The sequence below is a fragment of the Desmodus rotundus genome, chromosome 3 (assembly GCF_022682495.2).
Source record: "Desmodus rotundus isolate HL8 chromosome 3, HLdesRot8A.1, whole genome shotgun sequence".
NCBI classification, from domain to species: domain Eukaryota; kingdom Metazoa; phylum Chordata; class Mammalia; order Chiroptera; family Phyllostomidae; genus Desmodus; species Desmodus rotundus.
In genome coordinates this window covers 20,370,915-20,397,737 of record NC_071389.1, presented here as the reverse complement: position 1 = coordinate 20,397,737, position 26,823 = coordinate 20,370,915, and the positions used below count along the sequence as shown (strand labels likewise).

Sequence of the window (26,823 nt, the reverse complement as noted above, 5' to 3'; positions counted from 1 at the left end):
AGGGGGTGGAGCCCCGCAGGCGCCGTAACCCCGCCCCCGCACCGCCTCCCTCAACTACAAGCTCCACCTCTTCGCCTCTCATCGAATCGCTCGACTTTCTGCTGCTCTTGACTTCGGGCCACTTCCAGGCGAAAGGTCCAAGCCAGCAAGCCGAGCGACGAGCTCAGCTGATGCAACCTTACTAGACCCGCAGTACGTTTCCCGGCACGCGGCGGCTGCAACGACTGAGGAAGGGCGCGGGGTGCCGGACGCAGCACGCGAGACAAGGGTGACAGAGCCATGGGGGATGCTCCGAGCCCAGAAGAGAAGCTGCACCTTATCACAAGGAACCTGCAGGTTGGGCCTTGGCATTGAAAACGCGTTACTGGGGACTGGGAACCTGAGATTTAGAGATCCTGAGCCCCACTACTAACTGTATGGGGCCAGGGCTGCACGCCAAGACAGCTGTGAGACAGCCTGCAGTCCCCACTGTTGGTCGGTTAGTCACTCAATCAGTCCGTTATCCGGGTACCACAAAAATCACACGGGCTTAACTCCCACCCCACCTACTATTATGTGCTAGACGCTGGGGATGGAGATATGTGAAGGCCCTGCCCTCCCAGAGCTTGTGTGTAGGGAATGAGACGTTAAAAAGGACCTGTAATCCATACAATTAATTACAACTAAAGAAAGTACTGGAAGTTACTATACATGGAACTTTGAAAGGAAACTAAAGGGAGGGCTGGTCAGGGAAGGTTGAGGAAGTGTCCTCTAAACTGCACCCAGAAAGCCCTGAAGGATGCTGATCCCTCTTCACTCCGCAAAGTTCCTACTGTTTCCAGGACCAGCAGGAGTGGAAGTTAACCAGTGGAGGAATGGGGTGCGGGGGTACATTTTAGGTAGAAGGAACCCAGATCAAGACTCAGAGGAAGGAAAGAACAGTGATTCAGAGAGCAGGCTAATTGGGCTGGAGTAGAATGAGCAAATAATCAAGCACTTAATAATAAGTATTTCTATGTATTGCTCATACTGCTCATTCCATTGCCTCCTTCAGGCCTCTGACTGTGGTCACCTCTATCTGGAAGGCCTTTCCTGAACCACCTATTTTCCTAACAAATTCCTTGCCGCCAGAACTGTCTCATCCCCTGCTCTGCTTTTTTTGTTGTTGTTTCTTTGTAGAACTGGTCACCATTCCTCGTACTTGTTTAGTTAGGAGAGGCAGCAGGAACCAGGTCATGAGAGCCTTGTAGGCTGTTTAAAATTGGGGTTTTATTCTAAGAATGATGATTAGGACCCAGCGTTTTTCGAGATACAATTAACATACCATAACATTCACCCTTTTAAAGTGTAAAATTCAGTGGGTTTTATTGTAGTTACAAGGTCGTGCAATTATCACCATTAATTCCAGAACATTTTCATCACTCTCAACCTGTACCCCTTAGCAATCACTTTCCATTCCTCCCCTTGCCCCAAACCAGGGAGACACTAGTCTACTTTGTCTCTCTGTGTTGTTTGACTATTCTGGCCATTTTGTACAAATGGAATCATACCAAATGTGGCCTTTGTGTTTGACGTCTTTCATTTAGCAAATTATTTTCAAAGTTTAACCATGTTGTTATACCTATCAGAACCTCATTCCTTTTTAATGGCTGAATAATATTCCATTTTATGGATTAACTGTGTTTTGTTTATCCATTCACCAGTTGATGGACATTTGGGTTATCTCCACTCATAACTTGATCTTAATCAGAGATTCTTACATGCTTCCCCTTAGCCAGTCCCTTTGTTTCCTAGCCTTTCTCTATCAGATAGTGCTGGTTAGGAATAGACCATATACAAAGCTAAGGGCATCGACTCACTGAGATTTTAAAGGGTGAGTGATATGACCTTTCCTTGGGTGGTAAGAACCTCCAAGTGTCCAAATAGGGGCTTGGAGGGTGCAGGACCAACCTCCAACCTGCTTGGAGCACAGAATTTAAACAAGTCCTGCTAATATCCATGGATTTGTTACCATGGGGTCCAACAGCCTCCCCAATCGACCTTGAAAAAACACTAAAGTCTCTTTTTATCTGCAGTATACTGGACTATTAGGATTTTCCCAATATGTCTTAGGGCAAAAGGAAATGATTAATGTATTTAAACAGGTAAATGAGTTCATCAGATTTTGGGTTTTAAAGATCTCTCTGGCTGCCCGTTTGGAGCATGGATTGCAGAGAACAAGAGTAGATGTGGGAGACCTGTAAGGAGGCTGCTACAGTAATCTTGGTGTAACCTGATGCTGCCCTAGACTAGGCTGGTGATATAGAGGAAGAGAAGCAGGAGGGTGTGAGAGCTCTTTCAGAGTAACTTATGCAAGTTAGTAAATGATAGTACCATTTACTGAATCAGGGGTGAAACCGTTAAGTGAAAGGGGTGGTTGGGGAGTAAGGTAGAAAGGTGAGAGCATGAATTTAATTTTGAGCACACTGAGGTTGAATTAACTGGATTACTGACAGGTATGAGGGTAGACCCCCCCCAAAAAATGGAATTTATTTATAAAAAATTGTGTGTGTATTCTTACATGTTTCAACTTCAGTCACCTTCAGAGCGCTCTCCACTTGATGCAGTACACCTATCGAGATGTTTTTTCCACTGCTCAAAACAGATTTTTTTTTAATTATATTTTATTGATTATACTTCTTATTGTTCTTCTTGGTTGATTTTTACTTCCTTATGGTCCAACTCATTGATGTGATTCTCAGCTTCATCCACTCTATTGCTATTCCCCTGTATATTGTTCTTTGTTTCAATTACTGTATCCTTCCCTTCTGACTGGATCTTGTTTATGCTGTTGAGGTTCTTATTAAGTTTCTTGAGCATCCTGATAACCAGTATTTTGAACTCTGCATCTGATAGATTGCTTATCTCTATTTTGTTTAGTTCGTTTTCTGGAGTTTTGACCTGTTATTCATTTGGGCCATGTTCCTTTGTCTCCTCATTTTGGCAGCCTCCCTGTGTTTGTTTCTGTGTATTAGGTAGAGCTGCTTTGACTCCCTATCTTGGTAGAATGGCCTAATGTAGTAGGTGTCCTATAGGGTCCAGTGACATAGCCTCCCCTATAACCCAAGCTGGGTACTTGAGGTGCGCCCTCCGTGTGGGCTGGGTACGCCCTCCTCTTGTAGTTGAGTCTTGAATGCTGTTGGCAGGTCAATGGGAGGGATTTACCCAGGCCCGTCAGCTGCAAGGACTAGCTGTGACCACTGACCACTAACCTCTGCCCTCCGTGGAGGACCAGCTGTGCAGGGGCATGGTGGTGGTACTCCACTGTGGTCTGTAGCTGTCCACTGGGTGCACGGGCTCTGGGGTTTTTCCGGTGGTGCAGGCCAAAGACAGTCCCCACTTATGTTCTGCCCAGGCCCACCCTGCATGAGCTACATAACAGTCTGCAGATGGCTGGTACTTGTGCAGGGCTTGGAGGTTCCCAGGTAAAGCCAAGTTGTGAACCTAGGTGGGCTGCTTCTAGTGCCAGACCTGGGGCCATTTAGCAGGAGGTTCCCGGGCTGGGAGCTCAGCTGAGGCTGGCTGTTGCTTTTTTGAAAGGATTTAGGCAGTTGTGAAACATGAGCCAAGACCAGCCGTTCATATGGAAAAGCAGCTTGGATGGGCCTATAGTTGGGTGGAACAGACTCTGTGAATCTCCAGGGCAGGGCAAACAGTGTTAGCTAGGTTAATGGAGTCTCAGATACGGCACCCACTTGCTGGCCCTGTGTCTTTGTTGGGGCAGCGTTCAGAAAAGAAACAGTGGCTTCTGCCCGCCTTTCTCTCTGGGAGAAACCTGTGCCCCAGCTCTCGTCTTGATGCCAAACACTTCAGTTCCTCCCCATGTGCCACTGGTGTGTTTCCAGCTGCCACCTCAGTGCTGGAGCTCAGGGAGTGAGTATTAGTCTCCATGGGTTCTTTAAGAGGAACTGCTTGGGGCTCCAATAGTTTCTTTCACCAACTCAATCCCTGCTGGTTTTTGCAGCCAGAAGTTATGGGGGCTTTACTTCCTGGCTCTGGAACCTTGGGCTGGGGGGCCTGGTATGGGGCAGGACTCCTCACTTCCAAGGTATCCCTCTTGAATTTTTATCTACCACATGTGGGTATGGGACCAGCCCATTTAGCATCTCTGCGTCTGCCCCCCTCCTACCACTCCGATGGACATGGTCTTTAATTCCCTAGTTGTCAGACTTCCATTCAACTCAATTTCTGATGGTCCTGAGTGTTGGTTAGTCTATAGTTTAGTTTTAATTTTGATGTGATTGTGCAAGGAGGCGAGCCGTGTTTACCTACGCCTCCATCTTGACCGGAACTTCCCCTACTGCTCAAAACAGTTTTTGAACTCTCGAATGTGTTGCCTTTTAGTGCTTCTGCCATTTTTGTTTCACCTCTTCCATATCAGCAAAACATTTCCCTGTGAGGTCTTTTTTCATCCGGGGAAACAACAAAAAAAAAGTTGCTCAGGATGAGATTGAGTGAACAGGTAGGGGGAGCATGGACCGTGTCGTTTTTCGGTCAAAAACTGCTGAACACTCAGCATGGTGTGGGCAGGTGCACTTGCTTGTAAGTCACCCATCATGAAATGGGCAAACGAGTTGAAAGAGTCTTCAAAAAACTTTACTAGAGCTGAATGCAACCTCTCACAACAATGCCAGGTGGTTTCCCAGAACACTCACCTAGGAGGGGAAGCCTGTACTACAAGGGGCCCACCCTCCAAAGATAATTCTGGTTTTTTGGGGGGTGCCCCCTCAGACACAGTTCTACTTATGGGTGTGAGCAGGAGATTTGGGAGCTACTAGCTCTTAAATAGTCATTGAAGCCACTGAAGGGGATCAAGGAGAATGTAGAGTAAGAAGAGGTAGGGCTGCAAGAATTGATGATATTTAATGATTAGGGAGAAGAACAGATGCAAAAAAATCTGAGACCCAGCAGCCAGAGAAGTAGGAGGAAAACTAACACAATGAAATAGAGGAAAAAAGAAGAAAGTGTTTCAGGAAGGGAGTAAAAATTCAGAAGTCTTCGTTAAAATTAGCAACATGGAGACCGTCTGTGACCTTAGCAAGAGCATTTTCAATAGTGTGATGCTGTGTGGAATTCGAACTCAAGTGGAAGATGAGGAATGGAGACCTGAAGGAGAGGTAACTATTTCAAGAAGTTGGCTTTGAAAGGAAGGAGCGTGTGTTAGAGGTAGTTGGTCAGGAAGACGGGATTAGAGAAATACCTTGTTCCCCTAATATCAGTGTGTTTCACTGGAGTGGTTCAAGCAACAACGCCATCTTAAATTGGCTCTCTCTCTGCACTAAGAGCATGGATGTACGCCTTCTGGCTGGGAGCCTGGACCCCCAGGGACACACGCCTTTGTTTTCCTTGTCACAGGGTGATGGATGAGCAAGGTGGGGCACTGGCATTAAACCAGCTCTTCTGCTTCCACAACAGGAGGTTCTGGGGGAAGAGAAGCTGAAGGAGATACTAAAGGAGCGGGAACTTAAAGTTTACTGGGGAACAGCCACCACAGGCAAGCCCCACGTGGCTTACTTCGTGCCTATGTCAAAGATCGCAGACTTCCTGAAAGCAGGATGTGAGGTAAGAAGTAATGTTTTAAACCAAGCAGTTGCCCTCGGGAAATGGCCAAAAGAGAGACTTAATAAGGGTAGGGCAGGGAGGAGGGTTTGGAGGTACTTGGACAAATTCACTTTCGGGTGGTCCCTTATCTCTTATGTCCAGGTAACAATTCTGTTTGCGGACCTTCACGCATACCTGGATAACATGAAAGCCCCTTGGGAACTACTAGAACTCCGAACCAGCTACTATGAGAATGTGATCAAGGCAATGCTGGAGAGCATTGGTGTGCCCTTGGAGAAGCTCAAGTTCATCAAAGGCACTGATTACCAGCTCAGCAAGTAAGTGCTTGATCCTCCACCCTCCTGGAGGCTCTGATGCTCCTAGCTAATTACAGGCCTGTGGAGTCTAGGCACTCTTCAATTTGGATTAGAAGCTGTTTGGCTGTACCTGTTAACCATTTAAAAATGGATACCCTTTGTCCTTCTAATGCATCCATCAAAAACATACTGACTAGTAAATACCTAGGTACTCACTCTCCTATTTGCTGGAGATACAAATGTAACCAAAACAGAGTCCCTGGGCCTTGTAGGGCTCACAGCATATGGGAGAATAGTGATGAGCAATTCAGCCTCCCTTCCTCCTCCCAGCCTCAGCAAATACTGATAAAAGAAATGTGAAAGAAAAATGCTTCACTTGTTTTTCACCTTCTGAGCAACTTTTGTGGCTTCTCATCTTTGTCAGTTTTATTCATGTTTGTAATGTTAGCACACACATAATTTTTGTGTCCTACTTTTTTTTAATTTGACAGTTCTCGAAGTTGCCCCCCCGGCCCCGCTGCCTTATAGCCTCCCCATTTTTTTATTTTAAAAATCTCTCAAATAAGCCATGCATCACTCCACTAGTCACTTTCCCTAAGAACAACTTTTCAAGGTAAACGTTGTTTTACCCTATTTCGCAGATAAGGGGTGAATTGTGACTGAAGTTCACACAGCTAGCGAGTAGAAGAGCCAGGATGTGAACTCCTATCTCTCACTTACAAGTTAATGTCTCCTTTTACTTCATATAACACAGTTTTCTTTACCATTCCCCACTATTGGACACTTAAGAGTGTTAAATAGTTAAATAGAGTGTTAAACATCCTTCTATTAACAAATGTTTGAATCTATAGCCTCGATAGAGAGCCTGAGATTTCACTCATTTTTACTTTTATTCTACAGATATTTAGGGAGCACTCGTATATGGTGACAGGTGCTACAAAGCAGGCAGAGGGGAAGAAAGTTCTCGGGAGGGGGTTCTGTGTAAACGGAGCAGTTAGAGATCGCTACGATGATGCCAGACAGAGCAAGTCGTGCAAACATTTCATCGAGTTCTCAGTGTGTGCCAGGCACTGTTATCTGCAAACTCAGGCAAGGCTTTCACTCTCCTAGAATAAAGGTGGGATACGGAAAACTGGCTTCAAACATGTGGTTTTTTTCCTGTATATAAAAGTGACTTCAAAGGAGAATGGCTTTGTAAGCGCATGCTTTGATGCGCTCCTCTATTCCAAACACAGCAGTGATGGGTAAACATAAACCAGACCTCGTAGCCAGGTTCAACAACAAGCTGGCCATCTCTATGGTAAGAGGAGGGATTGAAATGCACATTGGCGAGTTGGGCAGAAGTTACAGGTCTGCTGGGATCTTCTGGAAGGGGGCAATGGGCACAAACCAGGCTTACTGCTCAAATGCAGAGGATAAAGTAGGGCTTTTCCCCGTTTTCCATTCTCGCTCCCATCCCTCAAAGAAAGTAGAGCTGGTATATGGGGCACTTCTGGCCACCTGCCTGGGTCTTTGGGGATGTTTATCAAGAATTGAACCAGCCCTGACTGGTGTGGCTCAGTGGGTTGGGCGGCGTCCCGCAAACCCAAAGGTCTCAGGCTTGGTTCCAGGTCAGGGCACATACCTGCATGGTGGGCCAGGTTCCCAGTTGGGGGTTCGCAAGAGGCGACCAACTGATGTTTTGTTTCTCTCCTCTTTCTCCCGCCCTTCTCCTCTCTCTAAAAGTAAATAAGTAAAGCCTTTTAAAAATAAAATAAAATGATAATATTAAGTAAAAAAGTTGCTAAAACCCACTTTGGAAAATAATTTGACATTAGCCACTAAGTTCAAGACACGATCCCCCATGATCCAGAAATTCCACTCCTAGGCATGATATCAAGGAACTTGCACATCTACACATACAAGAACTTGCACAGGATACACAAATAAGAATGTTTACAACACGTTGTTTAGCGATGCAAATAGTGTAAAACTGGAAAGGGACAGAAGTTGAGGATAGTGGTTACTGTGGAGGAGGAGAAGGTGGAGTAGGGTTGTGGAGCGGTGCACGGGGCGGGGGGTGGGCAGAAGGGGCCAAGAGCACGTATGAATGACCCGTGGACGTGGACAACGGTGTGGGGATGGACTGTGAGAGCAGGGGGTGGGCTGGGCAGACGAGGGCATAGGGGGGAAAATTGGGACAACTGTGACAGGATAAACAAACAAAAAAAAGAAGTATCTACGTGCTTTTTCCTAAACTAAGTGATGGGTACGCTATCCTTAAGACGTGAAAGGTAGATTGAGAAATTCTGATGTTCATTCAATAGGCATTCCAGAAGAAAATGGAGGGGAATGGCAGAAAAGCAGTTTTTCAAGAGATACGTGAAGAACAGGATTAATTAAAGCCATCTTTAAAAGGGGAAGACATAAGAATGAAATAGTATTTTGAATGAGAGGATGGGTTGCTCGTGTCTCAGAGCTACGAGGCAGTGCTCTCGTGAAGTGTGTGAAGATTGGGGGAGTGCGTGAATGAGCTTTGGGGTAAAACCGAGGCCCGGGCCCATTCTTAGCTGTCCCCTCTTGCTCTCCTCTTCAGAGAATACACACTAGATGTGTACAGACTCTCCTCTGTGGTCACCCAGCACGATGCCAAGAAAGCTGGAGCTGAGGTGGTAAAGCAGGTGGAGCACCCTTTGCTGAGCGGTCTGCTGTACCCCGGACTACAGGTACTTGCAAGGCACGGAGCTGCCCAGTGACCCTTTCTGTTCTGCTTCTAACCACTGGTCAAAGCCTCTCTCTCAGCCCAGTTACACTGGTGCACTTGCTGCTCCTTCACCAAGCTGTAGGCCAGGGGTGTCACACTCATTTTCTCCGGGGACCACATCAGCCTTGCAGTTGCCTTCAAAGGGCCGAATGTAATTTTAGGACTGTATAAATGTAACTACTCCTTAACCGTTAAGCGAGAGCTCGGCTCTGCCACCAAGTAGAAACAAGTTGCCAGGCTGGATTTGACCCGCGGGCCTGTGTTTGCCACTTGTGCTGTGGGTCCTCTTTTCTGTCTCCCTCCTCCCTGTGCCTCCATTTCCTAGAACCCTCTTTGACTTTTTCAACTGTAAGTCTCTCCTACCTGTCTGTCCTTTAAAACACTGCTCATCCTGTGAATCTTCTTTTAAGTTAATCACAGTCTCTTCGTTGGAAATTAATTTCAGCCCTGGCTGGCGTGGCTCAGTGGATTGAGTGCTGGCCTGGGAACCAAAGGGTCACGGGTTTGATTCCGTGTAGGGCACATGCGTGGGTTGTAGGCCAGCTCCCCAGTTGGGGGCACACAAGAGAAACCACACTGATGTTTCTCTCCCTCCCTTCCCCTCTCTAAAAATAAATAAATAAAAATCTTTTTTTTAAAAAAAGAAAATTAATTTCAGAGCAACGTGTGAAAAATAAATTTTAGGCCTGATCCTGTTTCCTGTTAAATAAAACAAGCACATCCTATTTTGAGTGTGTGCAGTGAGTAAGGAGAGAGATGGGAAAATACAAATCAGCTGTTGATACTGGTTACCTTAGGAAGGCAGGATGAAAATGTAGATAGACTCGACTTTTTCTTTGCATATTTCTATAACGTTTGACACAAGGAAATTATTCTTCCCTTGTCACCTCCACGTGATCTTTCCAAAGGTTAAACCAGGAGACATTCTAGATCTACACTGTCCACTGTGGGAGGGAGCCTCTAGTCATAGCCATCCATATGTGGCTGTTAAAAGTTTAAAATTAAAAATGTAGTTCTTCAATCACGTTGGCTATATTTCAGTTGCTCGCGAGTCCCATGCGGCTGGAGGCAACAGTGTTGGGCAGACAGATGTAAAACGTACTCATTATCACGGAAAGATCTATTGGACACTGCTGTTCTAGATTCTTCCTGCCTGCTCATCTTTCTCTAGCTCTCCTTCCTCTTCCCCCCGCATCCAGTCAGACTCTAAATTTTATCAGTTCTACTTCTTTTTTTGAAAAATGTCATTTACTTACTTTTAGAGAGAGGGCAAGGGAGTGAGAAAGAGGGAGAGAAATGTGTGAGAGATACATCAATTGGTTGCTTCCCACACATCCCCAACTGTACAACCCAGGCATGTGCTTTGACTGGGAATCGAACAGCGACCTTTCAATTCACAGGCTGGGGTGATGTGGATTCTGGCCAGCTGCGTCCACGGTGCTGTGGATGCTACGAACAAATGCACAGTGATTGCAGAAGTCCTCTGGAGAAAAGGGACAGCATGGCCACTCTCTGAGTGAGAGAGCACCCCGACCCTTGCCTGGACAGGCTTTTATTGCTTTCTGGGAGCATTACATCAAGGAAGGTCCTCATCAATCATTGTCACGCAGTAATGATCAAACAATAGATAACATTCAAAGAACTATAAGAGCTTATTCTGAGGCAGGGTCAGTTAGCTAAAGGGCTATAAAACTTTGGGAAACAAACTCATTTCATGCTTGGACCCTTATCAGGAAATTGAGGGCATTCTTAGCAAAGCAGGTTTCACAGGATTTTATGCATTCTTTCTTAGGCTGATCGCCCCAGGGAACCACCCGTTCCTGCCCAGGGCTGCACCGCCCTCCAGCATTATTTCAGGCTTAAATCAGGCAGGGAAAGTGAGGCAGCCGAGAGATGAGGGTCCATCACCCTCTTTTGCTATAGCCCCCCTAGTCCTTCCATGAGGGCCCGTTTGCAACCATCCCTGTCCTAGGTGGTCCCTCCCTTGAAGAATCTTACCTGTCATTGCCTAACCAATCATCCGCCCAGGGCCAAGCAGGGTGAAGTAAAGGGGACAGAGGCGGCACCCCTGCCAGGAAGATAAGCTTTGTCTCCTTTGTGGCTTGTGGTCCCAAGGTCTCTCACTCAGCCTCAGCCATGGGGAGTTACAGCTTCTGAAACCAGCCAGGGCGGTCCCCAATGCCAGGGCTCAATCAACTGAGCCATACCAGCCAAGCTATCAATTCTGCTTCTTAAAAACTCTTAAATTCAGCCTTGTTCTATGTCCCCACAGACCTGATTTGTCATTATTTGTCATCTGGACTCTCACAGCAGCTCTCCAGATACTTGCTTTGTCGCCAGGTCACAAGCCCCCGCTCCCAGCTCTGCCCCTACTGGTGTGTGATCTTTCTATAGTGCAGGTCATGTTTCTCCCCACCTTAAGCCCACTCACTGGCTGGCCCCAGGCAAGGCACCCTAGCATGACATTCAGGGTCCTTACCTACTTTTCTAATGTCGTTACCGCTAACCACTTCCCACATCCCTTGGAAGTAGTGCTTTCGCAGACTGAGTCACTCAGTTTCCCTAAACACTTCACACTTCTGTGCCATCTCACATTCTGTTTCCGCTGCGTGGTGAAAACCACCGAGAAGTTTCTCTAAGCCAAGTTCAGTCCACAGTCTGCTTCTAGGAAGCCTTCCCCACCACCTGTCTGACCAGATACAGATAATCATTTCCTTCTTTGTGCTAGCACTGTTCTCGAAGTGAGCATCTAGGTTAGCCCTCACTCAGTACACTGGATTGAAATTACCTGTTTACATGTCTCTCTCCTCCACTGGGTGACTGGCTTCTTGAAGGCAGAGTCTGGGTTTGATTCATCTCTGCATGCACAGGGCTGGCACCAGGCCTGGCACGGAGTAAGTGACAGTGACTCTTTGTTTACAAGTTTAACCTTGCCTTTTTTCCTGAACCCGCTCAGCACCTTTTTCTGCCACTTACTTAACATTTTTCATAGGCTTCCTTATCCAGGGAGTACCTTGACGTGACTGTGGTTTGTGGTCTACTTCTCTCCCCGCTGGACTGTGAGCTTCCTGCGGGCAGAGACTTACCCCAGGGCATCCGCGGGGACTGCTGCTCACGGAAGGCGCTCAGCAAAGGTTTATGCAGCTCTCGAGGCCAACATGGAGCCTGAATGCTGCTTAATTGCTTCCTACCTCTGCCTTCCGAAAAGTGCGGTGATTTCAGAAGTTTGTGATTACTCAGATGCATACAGAAGAAATACAGTAGGAGTTCATGTCCCCGTGTTTCTCTTCACAGGCCTTGGATGAAGAGTATTTGAAAGTAGATGCACAATTTGGAGGCATTGATCAGAGAAAGATTTTCACCTTTGCAGAGAAGGTTAGTATCCTCTTGCCCATCTTTTTTTCTCTTGAGCCTCAGAGCTATGCAGTTAAAAGCTATGGAAAATGCCGGTCCCACCACTCACAATCATATTGTATTGTATAGTAAGTATTATTTTCCTTTGTTTTGCAGGTGAGAAGACTAAGGATAGAAAGTGTAAGAAAGTTGTCCGGTGTAGCAGTTAGTAACCAAGCAGGAATTAGCGCCCAGATCTGTGTGACGCACAAGCGTGTGCTTTCGCTTGTTCCGGCAAGCTGCCCCAGACCTGTTTGACACTCCTCTTTCCTAACAGCTCAGTGTCTGGGGAAGCGCGCTCCTCTTCTCTCCCCCAGCGTTTGGCCTGTTTGCTCTGGCTCTTACGTAAACCAGTCGTTTCTCAGATGAGCTTTAGAAGGGTTTAAAGGAGGAAATTAGCACAAGCCCATAGTATTTTTTTTTTTTTCTGGGAAAGAACTTGAGTTGAAAAGGGCTTTTGAGAAATGGCTGGTATTTTTGAAAATGTCTCAAAACCTCACATTGGCAAGCGTGGAGAGAAAACACTGCTAGCGAAAATTCCTGGAGGGTGTTTTCACAGTGCAGCTTGAATTATGTATAAAAGGATATATCATTATCAATTAAGAGCAAAAATCTGGAAATAAACTTATATCAAATGACAAAGAATTAGTTAAATACATAGGATAAAGCCTCACAATAGAATATTATATAATATTTTTATGTGGTTTTTGGATATATTTAGTGAATGGGGAAATGTTTCCAATGTAACTTTTTTTGATTAATCAAGTATTCTTTGTTCCATTTCATCTCCACTATTAACTTTTTAGTTCAGCCTTCTTTTATTATTCTAGCAGAGATATGGCCCAGGTCTTATTTACATATAATTCAGATGCTCTAAGATTGGTTTTTATATTTTTTTAAGGGGTATAAAAAACAACAGAGTTTGCAAGAGAGACTGTATGTGTGGCCCACAAAGCTTAACATATTTATTATCTTGCCCTTTATTGGAAAGTTCTGCTCCCCCCTGCTCTGGAGGTGGTGACACGCATCTTTGTAGTTGAGCGCAGTGTCGGTTGGTGTTTTCAGCGCTTCCCAACAGTGCGAGGACATGCTGCTTTACTGCGTTTAGTGCCCTTCCTGCCATATTGCTGTCGCATATGTCACTGTCGTGTATAGTTTACATTCCAAAGACTGTTATAATTGTGTTACAATTTTCTTGTGTACTTAGCATTACCTTCCCTCTCTGTTACTCTTGATTTCTTCCTGCAATTCTGTGTTTCCGTGCTTCCATCTGGGATCATTTTCCTTCAGCCTAAAGAGCCTCCCTTAGTATTTTGTGTTTGTAGTGCAGGTCCCTTGGCGAGGAGTGTTTTCCGCTTGCTTTTGTCTGAAAACATCTTTCCTTTGCTTTCACTGGGTGTAAAACTCTGGGTTGGCAATTATTTTTCTGTTAGCACTTTAAAGAGATGTCCCATTGCTTCTGGTTTCCATAGTTTTTGTTGAAAAGTCGTTGGAAGGTATTATCATTTCTCCTTTGTAGGTACTGTGTCTTCTCTCTGGCTGTTTCTAAGGTTATCTCTTTGTCCTGATTTTCAACAATTTGACTATGATATTTTTTGCTATATTTTTCTTTGTGTTTATTGTGCTTGGATTTTGTTGAGCTTCTTGGATCTATGGGTTGATGTTTTCATCAAATTTGGCTAATTGTCCTCTATTATCTCCTGAAATATTGCTTCTATCCTATTCTCTCTCTCTCCTCCTAGGACCCAGATTATGTACAGGCTAGACCTCGTAACTGCCCCACATGTCTCTTGCATTGTTGTTCTCCTTTCATTGTTCCCTCTGTGCTTTTGTTTGGATTTTCTCTTTTGACGTTACTTCAAGTTTACGAGTCCTGTCTTCTGTTGAATCCGTTTCATACTGTATGGTGCCATTTTAGAACTTCATTTGATTCTTTGTTGTAGATTCCTGTTCTCGTGTACAGTCCTCTGTTCCCTTTGACACACCAGTCGTAATTATTTAGATACCCCGATCTGCTCATCCTAATATCTGGATGGTTTCTGGCTCTGCTTTTTTTTTTTTTTAAGAGAGGAGAAGCGAGGGAGAAATAGAGGGAGAGAAACATCAATGTGTGGTTGCCTCTCATGTGTCCCCACTGAAGATCTGGCCAGCAACCCAGGCATGTGCCCTGACGGGGAACCAAACCGGTCACCCTTTGATTCGCGGGGTGGTGCTCAGTCCACTGAGCCACACCAGCCAGGCTCTGCTTTTGTTGACTGTTTTAACGATCAGTCACTTTTTTCTGCTTTCCATTTCTAGCACTTGTTTTTTCTTTTTTTTGGATTTATTGGAGTAACACTGGCTAACAAAATTATACAGGTTTCAGGTGCACAATTCCACAACACATCATCTGTACACTGTATGGCCTGTTCACCACCCCAAGTCAAGTCTCCTTCCGTCACCATTTATCCCTCCTCCCCTGGCGATCCCGATCTAATACTTACTAATATATCAGAGTCATTGTAGATATGTTACAGAGGCCCTGGATTATGTTTATAGAGTGCTGTGTTTTCTGTAGACTGTTAAATTACTTACATATCACTACTTAACGTACCTATCATTAAATTACTGCCATACCTTGATCCTGTCAGGGGTTGGTTTTAGGCTTTGTTAGAACAGGTCTATTACGATTTTGCCCTTATTCCCACAATGTGGTTTTTATTCGTAGGCTGTGGTGTTTTTGGAGTCTCATACTGAAACTCGAAGGTGTTCACAAAACCCCCTCTGCTTTGATTGGACCTAAATCTACACCTTTGTCTCCCTAGCACTGTGCAGCCTCTGAAATCTCTGCTCAGGCCTCCAGCCTCCCAGAGCCTGCTCTCAGCTGGGCTCCTTGGGTTCTCTTCATAGGTGTGCACAGCTGTGAGTCAGTTGTTAAGTCAGTGGGGAATTTTGACTTAGATTTTTAGGGCCGGGGGGGGAGTCCTCTCTAGAACCCTTCCGAAATCCTAGCCTCGTGAGAGCCCTAAACCCCACTCTGTCTCCTCTGTGCAGTCAGCCTACTGCTTGCGGCTTAGTCTCTTTTTCTCAGCACCTGGTTTGGGAAAACGCCCTCAGGGAGAATGCCAGGGTGCAGGTGCGATCACCTTTGCTTTCCCTTCTGTCTCTACACACCGGTTGCTGTCAGTACCTGCGAACAGTTGTTTTATGTGTTGCCAGATTTTACAGCTGTTGATAGCGGGGGGGTATGTCCAACGGCCTCACAATATAATACTAATAGAAAAGCTTTAGGGGAAAAAACAGCTTTGTTTACATTATGGTCACCATTGAAAGTTATATATTCAGTAGAAAAAGAAGATCAGAAGGAGTATATGAAACTGTTGGGTTGCCGGCCAAGTTGGATGAGATCAGGGTACTGAGGCAGAATTTATAGTAATGCCTGCCTGGTGTGTTTCTTTCCAAACCCTCAGTATCTCCCTGCGCTTGGCTACTCAAAGCGGATCCATCTGATGAATCCTATGGTTCCAGGATTAACTGGTAGCAAAATGAGTTCTTCAGAAGAGGTAGGTTGCCAGCTCTGACTTGAGTTTAGAAATCTTCGGCAAGAGATGGGTTAAGGACTCAAAAGAAGAGTAACTTAGCTCACTAGAATTCTCAAAACTTTGAGTTATAAGTAATCTTAAGTCATTCCATTAATTCCAGGGATTCTTGAGTACTAAAGGATCCAGAAGCAGTCCTAAGGATTTTCAGAGTTTTGCTGCTGCTGATAAAAAGAACAAGCAAAAGGAATTTCTCTATTCATAGAACCGTGATAAAATTCAGCCTTATTAATGAGAAGGCTGTGGTTGCGTTTCACCAGCCAGCATCTTGATGCTTAGGGTGATGTTTCATGTAACTAATGTGACATATATGCTGTCTTTTAACACTAAAAAGTCCTGTTTGAGGAATGTACGCTTTTGTTTTGTTCGCTAAGAGTACAGAACAGAGGACTCGGTGGAGCCCCAAATAGTGAAAGCTTGAGTTCAGAGTTCCCAAGCATGGCTGATCTTCAGAATCACTGGGAATAAAAAAAAAAGTTGATTAGACCCTGTCTTTAGGTTCTGATAAAATAGTTCTGGGTGAACAACTCAGGAGTCTGTATTTCCTTTCAAATCCTACTAGGTGATTCTGTTTAAAGTCACGTGTGGGCACTCATCTGGTTCTTTAAGTCTTTGCTTCTTGATCTGTGATCAGAGATTAATAAATATATGCATGGAAACTGTTACTATTATTTTTAAAAGAATATACTCATCACTTTTTGTCTCAAAATGCTCCTCGTGCCAATTATTTCTCTGACAAGGTATCATATTACTCATCCTATTTGGTGACATTCACCACATCTTAATCCTGGAAATCAGCACTAACAGCAGTTCCCAAACATGAATGCATCACAATTACCTGGAGAGCTTCTTAAAAGCACAATGCCTGGCCTCACCCCAGGAGATTTTGATTCATGAGTTTTGGGTGGAGCCCAGTAACTTATATTTTTTTAAAAAGCACCCCAGGTGACTCATACGCAGGCACATGTGGGCCAGAATTCGGTAACCACTGAACTCAAATGCACACGAGCTCACTCGCTCCCAAATACAAAACAAATTCTACTTCCCTAAAAAAGGAGAAGTGGCTCTGGATAATGCGTGATACCTGGCGCTGGTGAGCGCCCCGAAACAAGCGTCCTCGCACACTGCTGGTGGCGGTGTTGCTCTGCGTGCCCCTTTCAGGTGCCTGGCAATGTTTTTGGTAGTTTAAGGAAATAATCCTAGAGAAAGTAAAAAACAAAAAACAAAAAACACTCTCTGCTAGGCTGTGCATGGCAGCAGGCTGTATAATGTATGATAATGAGAACATAATCTGAAAGTTTAGAAATTGTTACATGAACTATGTTGTCACCGATTATTTGGATTATAATACACTAATTAAGTGCAGTCTAAGTAGCCACTCCAAAATACTTACGGCAGAGCCTTAAGTGAAAAATCACAGGACATTTATTCTCCAGCTACAATTTTGTGATGATTCCATATGCCATAGACAAGGCCTTGGAAAACATAGAAAATTAAAATAGTCTTATTTATTGGGTAGCAATATTATGAGTGGTCCGTCACTGATTAATTATGCTTTTCTTAAAGTTATTTAACGTTTAGATCTTTGTTTAAAAAAAAATTAAAATACAGAAAAAACAAAATGAAAAAGAGTAATATAGAAAAAGTAAAATTAAATTTAAAGAATAAATAAATAAAAAGAAAAAATTAAAATACAGTTTGAGCCTTGAACATGCATGAGTTAGGGGCACTGACCCCCCGCACACAGGTAAACTTTCGACTCCCCGGAAACAACCACTAACAGTCAGGAGCCTTACCAGTAACGTAAACAGTCCGTTAACACACATTTTGTGTTACGTGTAGTATATATTGTATTCTTATAATAAAATAAACTAGAGAAAAGAAAATGTTATTAAGAAAATAAGGAAGAGAATGTATATTTATAGGACTATATGTATTGAAAAAACACCACATATAAGGGACCCACTCAGTTTAAACCCGTGCTGTTCAAGATCAGCTGTACACAGATGAGTTGAGCATATTCTCATTTTCAACCACAAGAGGTCCTCTTCCCCTCCTTGGCTTTTAGGAATCCAAGATCGATCTCCTTGATTCAAAGGAGGATGTGAAGAAAAAGCTGAAGAAGGCCTTCTGCGAGCCAGGGAACGTGGAGAACAATGGGGTTCTGTCCTTCATTAAGCATGTCCTCTTTCCCCTCAAGTCTGGTAAGACACTCCCTGTTTTCTTCTCAGGGACCAGGTGAAATCGCAAAGCTAGTAGTGCGAATATTTGTCATCATGCAGCATATCATACTTGTGGTTAGGCACGGTCTTCCTCCAGGGCTGGCTTCCCTGGTTCTCTGCTCTGAATTCACATACATTAATGTACGACTGGAGTTGAGATACCTTTAAATGCGATTGTGTTGTTACCAGGTTAGGTTCTAAGTGGGGTGTCAGGGTGGGCAGGGGTGGCAGAAATGAGGGTGGGGGCAGGCATGAAGTAGAGGAAAAAAACAAATGTAAGACAGGATCCTTCCCCCTTGGGTTTGGGTGCTAGCTGGGTGTGCAACATGGCCGTGCGTCCAATTAAAAAAATAATAAAACCATACAATAAAGTTCCAAATACATATATGGCAGAGACAACAGGTATCCATATATTTGGGCTAGGAATGCTGGCTCTGCCATTAGCAGTGAGTTTGTTGGTGTGGATCCTTTTCATTACAGAGTTTGTGATCCTTCGAGATGAAAAATGGGGAGGAAATAAAACCTACACAGCTTACTTGGACCTGGAAAAGGACTTTGCTGACGAGGTAAATACCAGAGGAGGCATAATCCCCATTGAAGTTGTTCCAACAAACCTGCCCATCTTGTCCTAGCCGGGATTCTAGTTATGTACCACAGGGCGCTCTCGGGCTCTCTGATGCTCCCTAGGGTTATTTTAATGGGTAAGGTGAGGATTCCAAAGATTCACAGATCAGATGGGCAAACGGCACAAAGCTAATCATTCTCCAAGGGACTTAATCTGGAATGACGGACCAAGCCCAACCCAAAATGAAACATTTCAAGGACAGGTGCAAAATCAGGGTTTGAAAAAAGGAGACAAAAAAGGACAAAATAGAGAACCCTGGCCAGGTGGCTTGGTTATTTGGAGCATTGTTCCACTCACCAAAAGGTTATGGGTTTGATTTCTGGTCAGGGCGCATACCTAGGTTGTGGGTTCGATCCCCAGTCGGGGCACATACAGAAGTCAACTAATAGATGTTTTAATCTTTCCCACTGTCTTCTCTCCCACTCCTCCCTTCCTCTCTCTCTAAAATCAATAAAAATATATCCTCCGGTGAGGATTGAAAAAAACACTTTAAATAAATAAATAAAATGTTAATAAAAGGGACAGACTAGAGGGTACTATTCATTTCTACAAACAGTTTAACAAGACTTACCTGGTGGCCACGTGTTAGGGGCTGGCAGCACCAAGAGGACTGTGTCCTCGTGAAGCTCATAATGCAGTAGGAGAGGCAGACGTACAACAAGTATTTCCTGTCTCGCTGCACAATGAAGACACTTACGTGGTCTAGACATAAAATGGGAGGAAGTGGTTAACTGGCTGTCTGGGGAGCTTTGTAGAGGGGATGGCCTCCACTGTTTCACGTGAGTAGGAGTTCGTGAGGAGACCTGTGAGGGAATAAACCACGCCACAAGTCATGAAAATGGAACAACGTGGTGTACAAGGGATCCTCAGTGGCTTGGTGTGAGTCTGAAAGGTGAGGTAGGGCATTGTGGGATATGTAGGCAGGGCCAGATCATAGGGGAAACTTAATAATAGTGTGTGTGGGGAATGAAATGGGGAGTTTTGACTGACTGAATTTGAGTTGAGTCAGCAATGTGATAGGGCTGTCAGAGATGCTAACGAAGTCTTGGCCTAAGTCATCAGAAACGTAGGTCCTAGGACCAGGGGTTTCGTATTCATTCAGTTCTCCACTGTGCCGTGTCGTTTGGGGTTGTGCACGGCGCCCTGGACTGTGATTGTATGTCTGGGGAGTGTTGGTGGCTAGAGGAGAGATGCCGCTACAGGCCACAGACTCAACACCATGTCACAGAAGCACAGGTAAAAGAATGGGCATGTTCAACTGAGAAGCAAGCAGGGGTTCAGTCATCCCCAAATATACATGAAGGACCCTCAGGGGAGGAGGTTAGGTTTCTTGGGGCACCAGAGGGCTAAACCCGGACTGTGGTGGGGCCACAGGGAGGCATGCTCAGGTTCAGCCTCAGGAAGAACTTTCTAAAGACCACAGTTGTGTGGGCGCAGACAGGGCTGCGCTGCTTGACCCTGCCTTCCCCACCACTGAAGTGTCAGAGGCCAGAGGACCACAGGAGACAATGCGGTGTAAGGTTTTTGAGCACCAAATTGGAAAGACGCAGTGACCTCTGAGGTTTGTGGGCCCTCAGGGCCCATTTTTGGGGTATTTGAAAGCAGTTGCTCTGAAACCCTTTTCGCTGCTGCTGCAGCCGCAGCCTGGGGCAGGCCACAGAACCCGCCCTCCATTCCCCAACCCTGTGAACGGTCCTCTGTGGGAATAATGGGAAGAAAAGAAATGCTTTTGAATGAAGAGCCTGGAGCAACAATAACCCATAACGGAGAGCACTCTCTGTGAGGGTAGCCTGTTCTACCCACACAGTCTCACACCGCCACCACTGGTCACATTCGCCTGCAGGGATCTGCCTGTAGGGACCAGTCAACTGAGTAACTGAAGCTTAATTTACATTTAAATATCCCCATGCAGCTAGGGGCTACCATGTCAGACAGTGCAGGTCTAAAGCTTTTGTGTTGTTAAAAATTCGACACATTTGCAAGGAAATGCAGGAATAGCATCAGAAACAAAAAAATATAGGCGTTGTATTACAGGTATTCACACCTAAGGGATATACTCTCGGAATATCTAGATCACTGCAGGCCAGTTTGGAATATAAAAGCAAGTTTCATCCCAGTTCATTGAAATTGAGTTAGGAGCTTTTCCCCCACGTACTAGCACTACTCACCATTTTCACCTGTGTTCTGTGACTCGATCCTCTCTTTGACCCTATGAGATAAAGGTATTGTCTTCATTTTTTCAGCAAAGAAAGTGACACAGGGTGCCTGGTTTGGGGTCGTACAGCTAGCTGGGACTTTAACCCACAGCCCTTGTTCTTTCTTCTCACTCAGCTCCCCTTTGGACTTACAGCCCTGCCGTTGCCTGTATGAATGTTTCTCTGCCTGTAAATGGCACGTGGTTTATGCCAGCACCCTAAGCATAAATGGGGGGACCAGAAGATTTTGGCTAATAAAAACGTGTAGCCTCTAAAAACCTTCAAGTTGGTATCAAATTCAGAGTGAAAAGACCTGGATCCCGAACAAGTCAGATGGGCTGGGGAAACACCCTGCAGCCTGTACGCCCATGATTCTTGGATTCAGGTGTCCTGCGCCCTGTTCTAGTGCCTTATCTCACCGGGCCTCATACACTTTTTCAGGTTGTACACCCTGGAGACCTAAAGAATTCTGTTGAAGTCGCCCTGAACAAGTTGCTGGATCCCATCCGGGAAAAGTTTCATACCCCAGCCCTGCAGAAACTGTCCAGCGCTGCCTACCCAGATCCTTCGAAGCAGAGTAAGGCCAGTGGGGGAGGAGCAGGGCCAGGGAGGGGGTGATGTCATCAGAATAGCTCACCTGTTAGTGGGCCTCCGAAAAAGGTCTGTCCTGTCCCGAGGGCCCAAGAAGCCAGGGGGTCTGAAGTGCAAGACCGTCGTCCCGGTGACTCCTGGAACGGAACCTGAGTCATCTTGGTTTTGGTTTGAGGGGTGCTGTGCAGTGATCATGTCCTGTGGCACCAGCACTGCTGGGAGGTGCTGGTGTAACACGCGTGTGGGCCCTTTCGTGAAGTCCTCTTCGGCTACGGAGACCAGCTGGGTCAGGCCGGGAGGGCGACACGGCTGCTCGGGCAGAGGCTGCACAGCTTCTCAGGGGGCTCATCTTTAGGTTCACTCAGTTCCCTTCCACGGAGCTCTGACTGGCCCTTACTGGCCGTCCACCCCGCCCAGAAGAGACTCAGCAAATATGTGTGGAATGCAGGAATGGGAACACCTAAAGGTGGCAGAGCTACTACTGTCCCCTCCCCTCCAGCCTAAAACTGAGGGAAAGAATAGGTGAAAACTTAGTGTGTCCCTTCTCAAAGGTTGCCAACCCTGTTTTAAAGAAGATATAACTCAGAAGTAGCATTCACGGTACGGTAAATTTTAATTGATCAATAAAAGTCCAAACCTCTAAAATAGAGGCCAGGATTCCCATGGTCCCTAAAATTTGGTAATAGTAATGGTGTTTCCTATTCAGGTCCTCAGCTATTTCCATGATGAAATCCTACATGACATATATAATTTTGTAAATCTTTTCGGTAAAGTTTTACAATAAGGAGGAAGGATTAGGTGATAGGTGGGTGGGTGGGTGGCTGGCTGGCTGGCTGGCTGGATGGATAGATTAGATAGATAGATAGATAGATGAAGGAAGGTGTAATCAGTGGGTAGATTCTGGGGGTTCTGCAGGAAGCCTGCTGGTACCTCATTTGGTGGGATCAACACTTGACCTCTTGTGGGGAAGGAGGACAGTTCTGACCCCTTGGGGTTCTTCTCATTCCCAGAGCCAGTAGCCAGAGGCCCTGCCAAGAATTCGGAACCAGAGGAGGTCATCCCATCCCGGCTGGATATCCGTGTGGGGAGAGTCATTAGTGTGGACAAGGTACTTACTGTCACCATCCCAGACAGGCAGGCAGGGGTCAAGTTGGTCTCTTTCCATCTGGAGGAAACTTGGCCAGGGATAGGAAGTAACATCCCTAAGGTCATATTGCAAGTCAGAACCCAGGTGTCTAATTCCAGGCCTCAGGCTTTTCCCTTTGCTGTCTCTGGGCCTTATGCAACCAAACATAGCCAGGAACTCAGAGTAAGGGGGCGGAGATTAGTTGGAGGGAACTTGTTTGTTTGTTAAATCAGGTCTGGTGGACTTGCCTGGTCTCTACCAGCTTGTCTGGACTAGCTGTGGGCCTTATCTTGGATCTGCCGCTTTGTCTCTTGGACCCCCACCCCCAATACACACACAGGCAGGCACGCACACACAGAGAAAATGGCAAAGGGAGAGGACTGTCTCAGAGACAGAAGGCTATGTACCCAATGGCTGGGACCATTGTTGTGGGCTTCCTCTCTCTCTCTCTCTCTCTCTCTCTCTCTCTCTCTCTCTCTCTCTCTCTCTCTCTCTCTCTCTCAAGATTGCATTTATTTATTTTTAGAGAGAGGAGAAGGGGGGAGAAACATCAATGTGTGGTTGCCTCTTTCATACCCTCAACTGGAGACCTGTCTGGCAACCCAGGCACGTGTCCCGACCGGAAATCAAACTGGCAACCCCTCAGTCTGCGGGACAATGCCCGACCCACTGAGCCACACCAGTCAGGGCACCAGTCAGGGCTTTTTCTGCTCCCAGCTGTGATTGGCTTTTCACTATATGGACCCAGCCACCACCACGACCTGGAGAGCTGCTGGTGCTTTCGGGTGGCAACAGCAGCCATTGTCCGTTTTCATCTGTCTCGCATGGAGGACTGATCTGGTGCGGCTGTGGCCACCACGGTAACCCCCCCAGATAGTCGGCGCCATTACTTCTCTGTTATTAGAGATTACCTCCACCTCTTACACAAGTAATGTGGCTCATTTTATTTAAATCCCACCTCTTGGTTGAGAGTAGAATGTACCTTCAAGGCCCAGTCTCCTGTGCACCATCTGAGACATAGAAAGTAAGTTCTAGAGGGTTCCTCAGGGGCTTCTCTAGGGAGATGTCCCTCCCTTTCCGGAGTCAGAGGGTTCGCCAGGCGCCATGATCTATTCCGTTATGACACTGGGTCTGACGTCTCTTGCTGGCAGCACCCAGATGCAGACAGCCTGTATGTGGAGAAGATTGATGTGGGGGAAGCTGAGCCACGGACTGTGGTGAGCGGCCTGGTGCAGTTTGTGCCCAAGGAGGAGCTGCGGGATAGGCTGGTGGTGGTGCTGTGCAACCTGAAACCGCAGAAGATGAGAGGGATCGAGTCTCAAGGCATGCTTCTGTGTGCTTCTATGTGAGTGAGGGCTTGGGGAGGGGCACAGGACCAGGAAGGCCAAAAGAGTGGGGAACTGGCCCCCTCGATGGCCCTGCCCACGCCAGGTGGAAGCCCTGAGAACACTAGCCAAAAGATAGTGCGTGAAGGAATTATTTATTGTACAAGTACTCGGAATGAAGTGCTTTGCCTATAGTTAAGACAGAAAGGGAAGGTTCAAAGCGGTGCGTACCTGCCCACCTCTCACTACTAACAAGAGTTGAGGCCAGGATTCAAACCCAGTTCTCTTGGGCTGTTGAGGCCTTGATCTCGCTGTTATGTCATACTCCCTCCCCTGAGAGCCCAGATTGTGGTTTCTCCTGACATAGGATTTCAGGTTAGTCCTGATTAACCCCACGCTGATGACGTGCAGACGTGTACAGTGTAGTGGGGGGGCCTCCATCCCAGCAGGGCCTCTGTGTCGGGGCTCTCGTGCCTTGGCCTCCATGGCAGCCAGAAGTCGTCCGTAGCCTCACTCTTTCCTTGTCCTGCGTGTCCTTCCAGAGAAGGGGTCAGCCGCAAGGTCGAGCCCTTGGACCCTCCGGCGGGCTCTGCTCCTGGTGAGCGCGTGTTTGTGAAGGGCTATGAGAAGGGCCAACCAGACGAAGAACTCAAGCCCAAGAAGAAAGTCTTTGAGAAGTTGCAGGTAAAAAGCCGTGGTTGTTATCCTCTTACCTGGGCTGCCTGGACTGTGTCTGTTACTTGAATCCAAACCTGCCTTTTTCCCAGCCGGGCCCTTCTGCATCTAAGCCCCTCTTCCTTCTTCATTCTGGACCTTGCTGAGTGAGGCGCCTAAGGAGCAGGGGGGCCCTCGCCTGTGCTGAGGACCACAGGCTACCTGAGGCCCTGCCTGAGGGACTTCAGACAGTTCCTCATTTGATCTAAAGTCTGTGATGGGTGATCCCCATTTTACCCAGCAGGATACCTGCCAGGACCCCACAGGGTCACCAGAAGTGGGGGAGCCAGGATCAAATGAGTGCCCCAGAGTCCCTGTCACCCACCTTGATCTTGGAGCACTCATTCCCTCCTCTCCCTCTGGGGCACTGTATGGCCTGCCCCTGTGGCCCCTGAGCCCATTCACTCAACAAACACTGGGTCCCTACTATAGGTCAGACATTGTTCTGGGTGTTCAGGCTACATCAGTGACCAAAGCAGCAAAAACTCACTCTCCTGTGGAACTAACACTACCTGTGTGACTTCTTCTAGTTAATAACTTGTTTTTGCAATTAGAGGTTTTCTGGAGGGCATTTCGAGTGATCCCCACCTCTCCACGTTCCCGTGTGTGCCAAGCGGCTTTGTCCCCTGCCTCCTTTCCTGGCTTTCCAGGATGGTTTTATGAGTCATTTTCCTTTCTGGCTATAAAATAAATTTCCAATGTAGATACATGTAAAATATAGGAGAAAATGAAGAAATAAAGTATCCCTAGTCCCACCACCTAGAGACACTGAAAAATGCCATTAGCATTTTCTTCTGGACTTCTATACATAGAGATGTTTATAGTTTGAGTCATACCATATTGTTTTTAAACTTTATGCCTGAAAAACTTTCCTATCTTCTTAAGTATTGAGGGGGGACTCCTAATGTGTAGTGTTGTATCATAATTATTGTACCTCACCAAATTGTTTACCCTTACTGGACATCGAGGCTGTTCTCAGTCTTTCACCGTGAGGGCTGTGGGGGACGTCCTGCTACATAGTCCTTTGCACTTATTCGTGATTATTTTCTTAAATTTGGCCCTGACTTCTGGTGACTTAGGAACAAGTGACGTCCCCAATGTCCCGTCCCCAACACCCCTGCTCAGCTCCTGCAGACTCAGGTCCTCGGCTTCCTTTATGGAGCCAACCCAGCTCGTGTTTGGGCTTCCTGTTGTCCCGCTGCCTTCGCTTTTCCCAGCCTGACTGTCTTTTCCAGGGATCCTGCCTTCTCATGATGTGCCTGAAGTAGGATAGCTTTAGTTTTGTCATTTTGCTTCCAGCAATGTTTTGGGTTTACCTAAGTCAAAAGATGTGAAACATTAAAAAAAAAAAAAAAAAAAAAAAGGACTGAAAAGCAGGAAAAGATACGAATGTGGAAGCCTTTGGCAGACTGCCCTCGGAGGAGTGAGTCGGCGTGCGCGCTCGTGGTGTAGACAGTCTTTGTCTTCTTACAGGCCCGTCACCACCACTGTAACCACTTTCTGTTTCTCGTCCAGGCTGATTTTAAAGTCTCTGAGGAGTGCATCGCACAGTGGAAGCAAACCAACTTGATGACCAAGCTGGGTTACGTCTCCTGTAAATCGCTGAAAGGGGGGAACATTAGCTAGCTAACCCAGCACCCTCCACCCTTCTCCCATCATCCTGCGTCATCTGCTGTCTCCTCGGTTTGCTCCATCTGTCCTCTGTCTACCCATCTCCCGGACACTGAAGCAAGAAGTTTGGGGCTTTATTTGGTACAGAACTTGGTGAGAGGCAGCTCAGTCTCCCCCAGAATCCAGGACCATCCCAGGCTGGCTGCAGTGGGAGGCCGACCTCCCAGGTAGTGATGAGGGCTGGGCGGCAGCAGCAGAGAGTCCAGCTCTTCTTCCCTTGGCAGCTGACTTGAGAAACCTGGTTTTAATATAACGCACAGAAAAAAAGTTTATGCCACAGGTCTTCTAATTGGAAAAATGTTGGTTTCCTGGTTTTCCTAGAGTTATCCCCAGCAGCTGTGCCTCTGCCTGGGACCTGGTGCCTGAACTGGGTTAATTACAGCTTCTCCCCAACAGGAAATTGTGGGATTTGAAAAGGGAAGGGAAGGGAAGGGAAATCAAGAGAACCTAGTGGTCTGCCACGTGGGTGGCAGCATTTGCCAATGCCTGCCAGCCCTGGGGCTTGGCTTTGGAGGCAGGGTCTGCCCCAGGGCTCCTGGAATTTCCCTTGATTCTGCCAGGTTGGGACGGTGCCTAAACCAGCTGTGTGGTTAACATCAGGAGTAGGGGGGATCGTACAGCTTGGTTCTTTCTTTGTACGAGGCTGGCTACTTCTCTATAAGGCATCTCAATCAGTCTCACTGACCATCAGCGTCACGAACTCCAATAAAATGTCTGAAAAGGCATGTCTGGATGAGGCTTGTCTGTGAGTCGGACCGGACCAC

General features: G+C 46.4%; 1 protein-coding gene across 1 annotated transcript; it reads left to right on the top strand.

The window, feature by feature from the left end:
• Window positions 1-124: 124 nt before the first annotated feature.
• On the top strand, window positions 125-26,784 carry YARS1 (tyrosyl-tRNA synthetase 1). Its single transcript, XM_024554530.4, has 13 exons — window positions 125-336; window positions 5,434-5,580; window positions 5,722-5,897; window positions 8,452-8,581; window positions 11,914-11,994; window positions 15,462-15,554; window positions 17,659-17,794; window positions 18,293-18,378; window positions 21,074-21,209; window positions 22,234-22,331; window positions 23,501-23,694; window positions 24,217-24,358; window positions 25,904-26,784. Exons 1-13 carry the CDS (start codon window positions 280-282, stop codon window positions 26,012-26,014), a joined length of 1,587 nt encoding a protein of 528 aa, XP_024410298.1. The 5' UTR covers window positions 125-279; the 3' UTR covers window positions 26,015-26,784.
• Window positions 26,785-26,823: the final 39 nt, after the last annotated feature.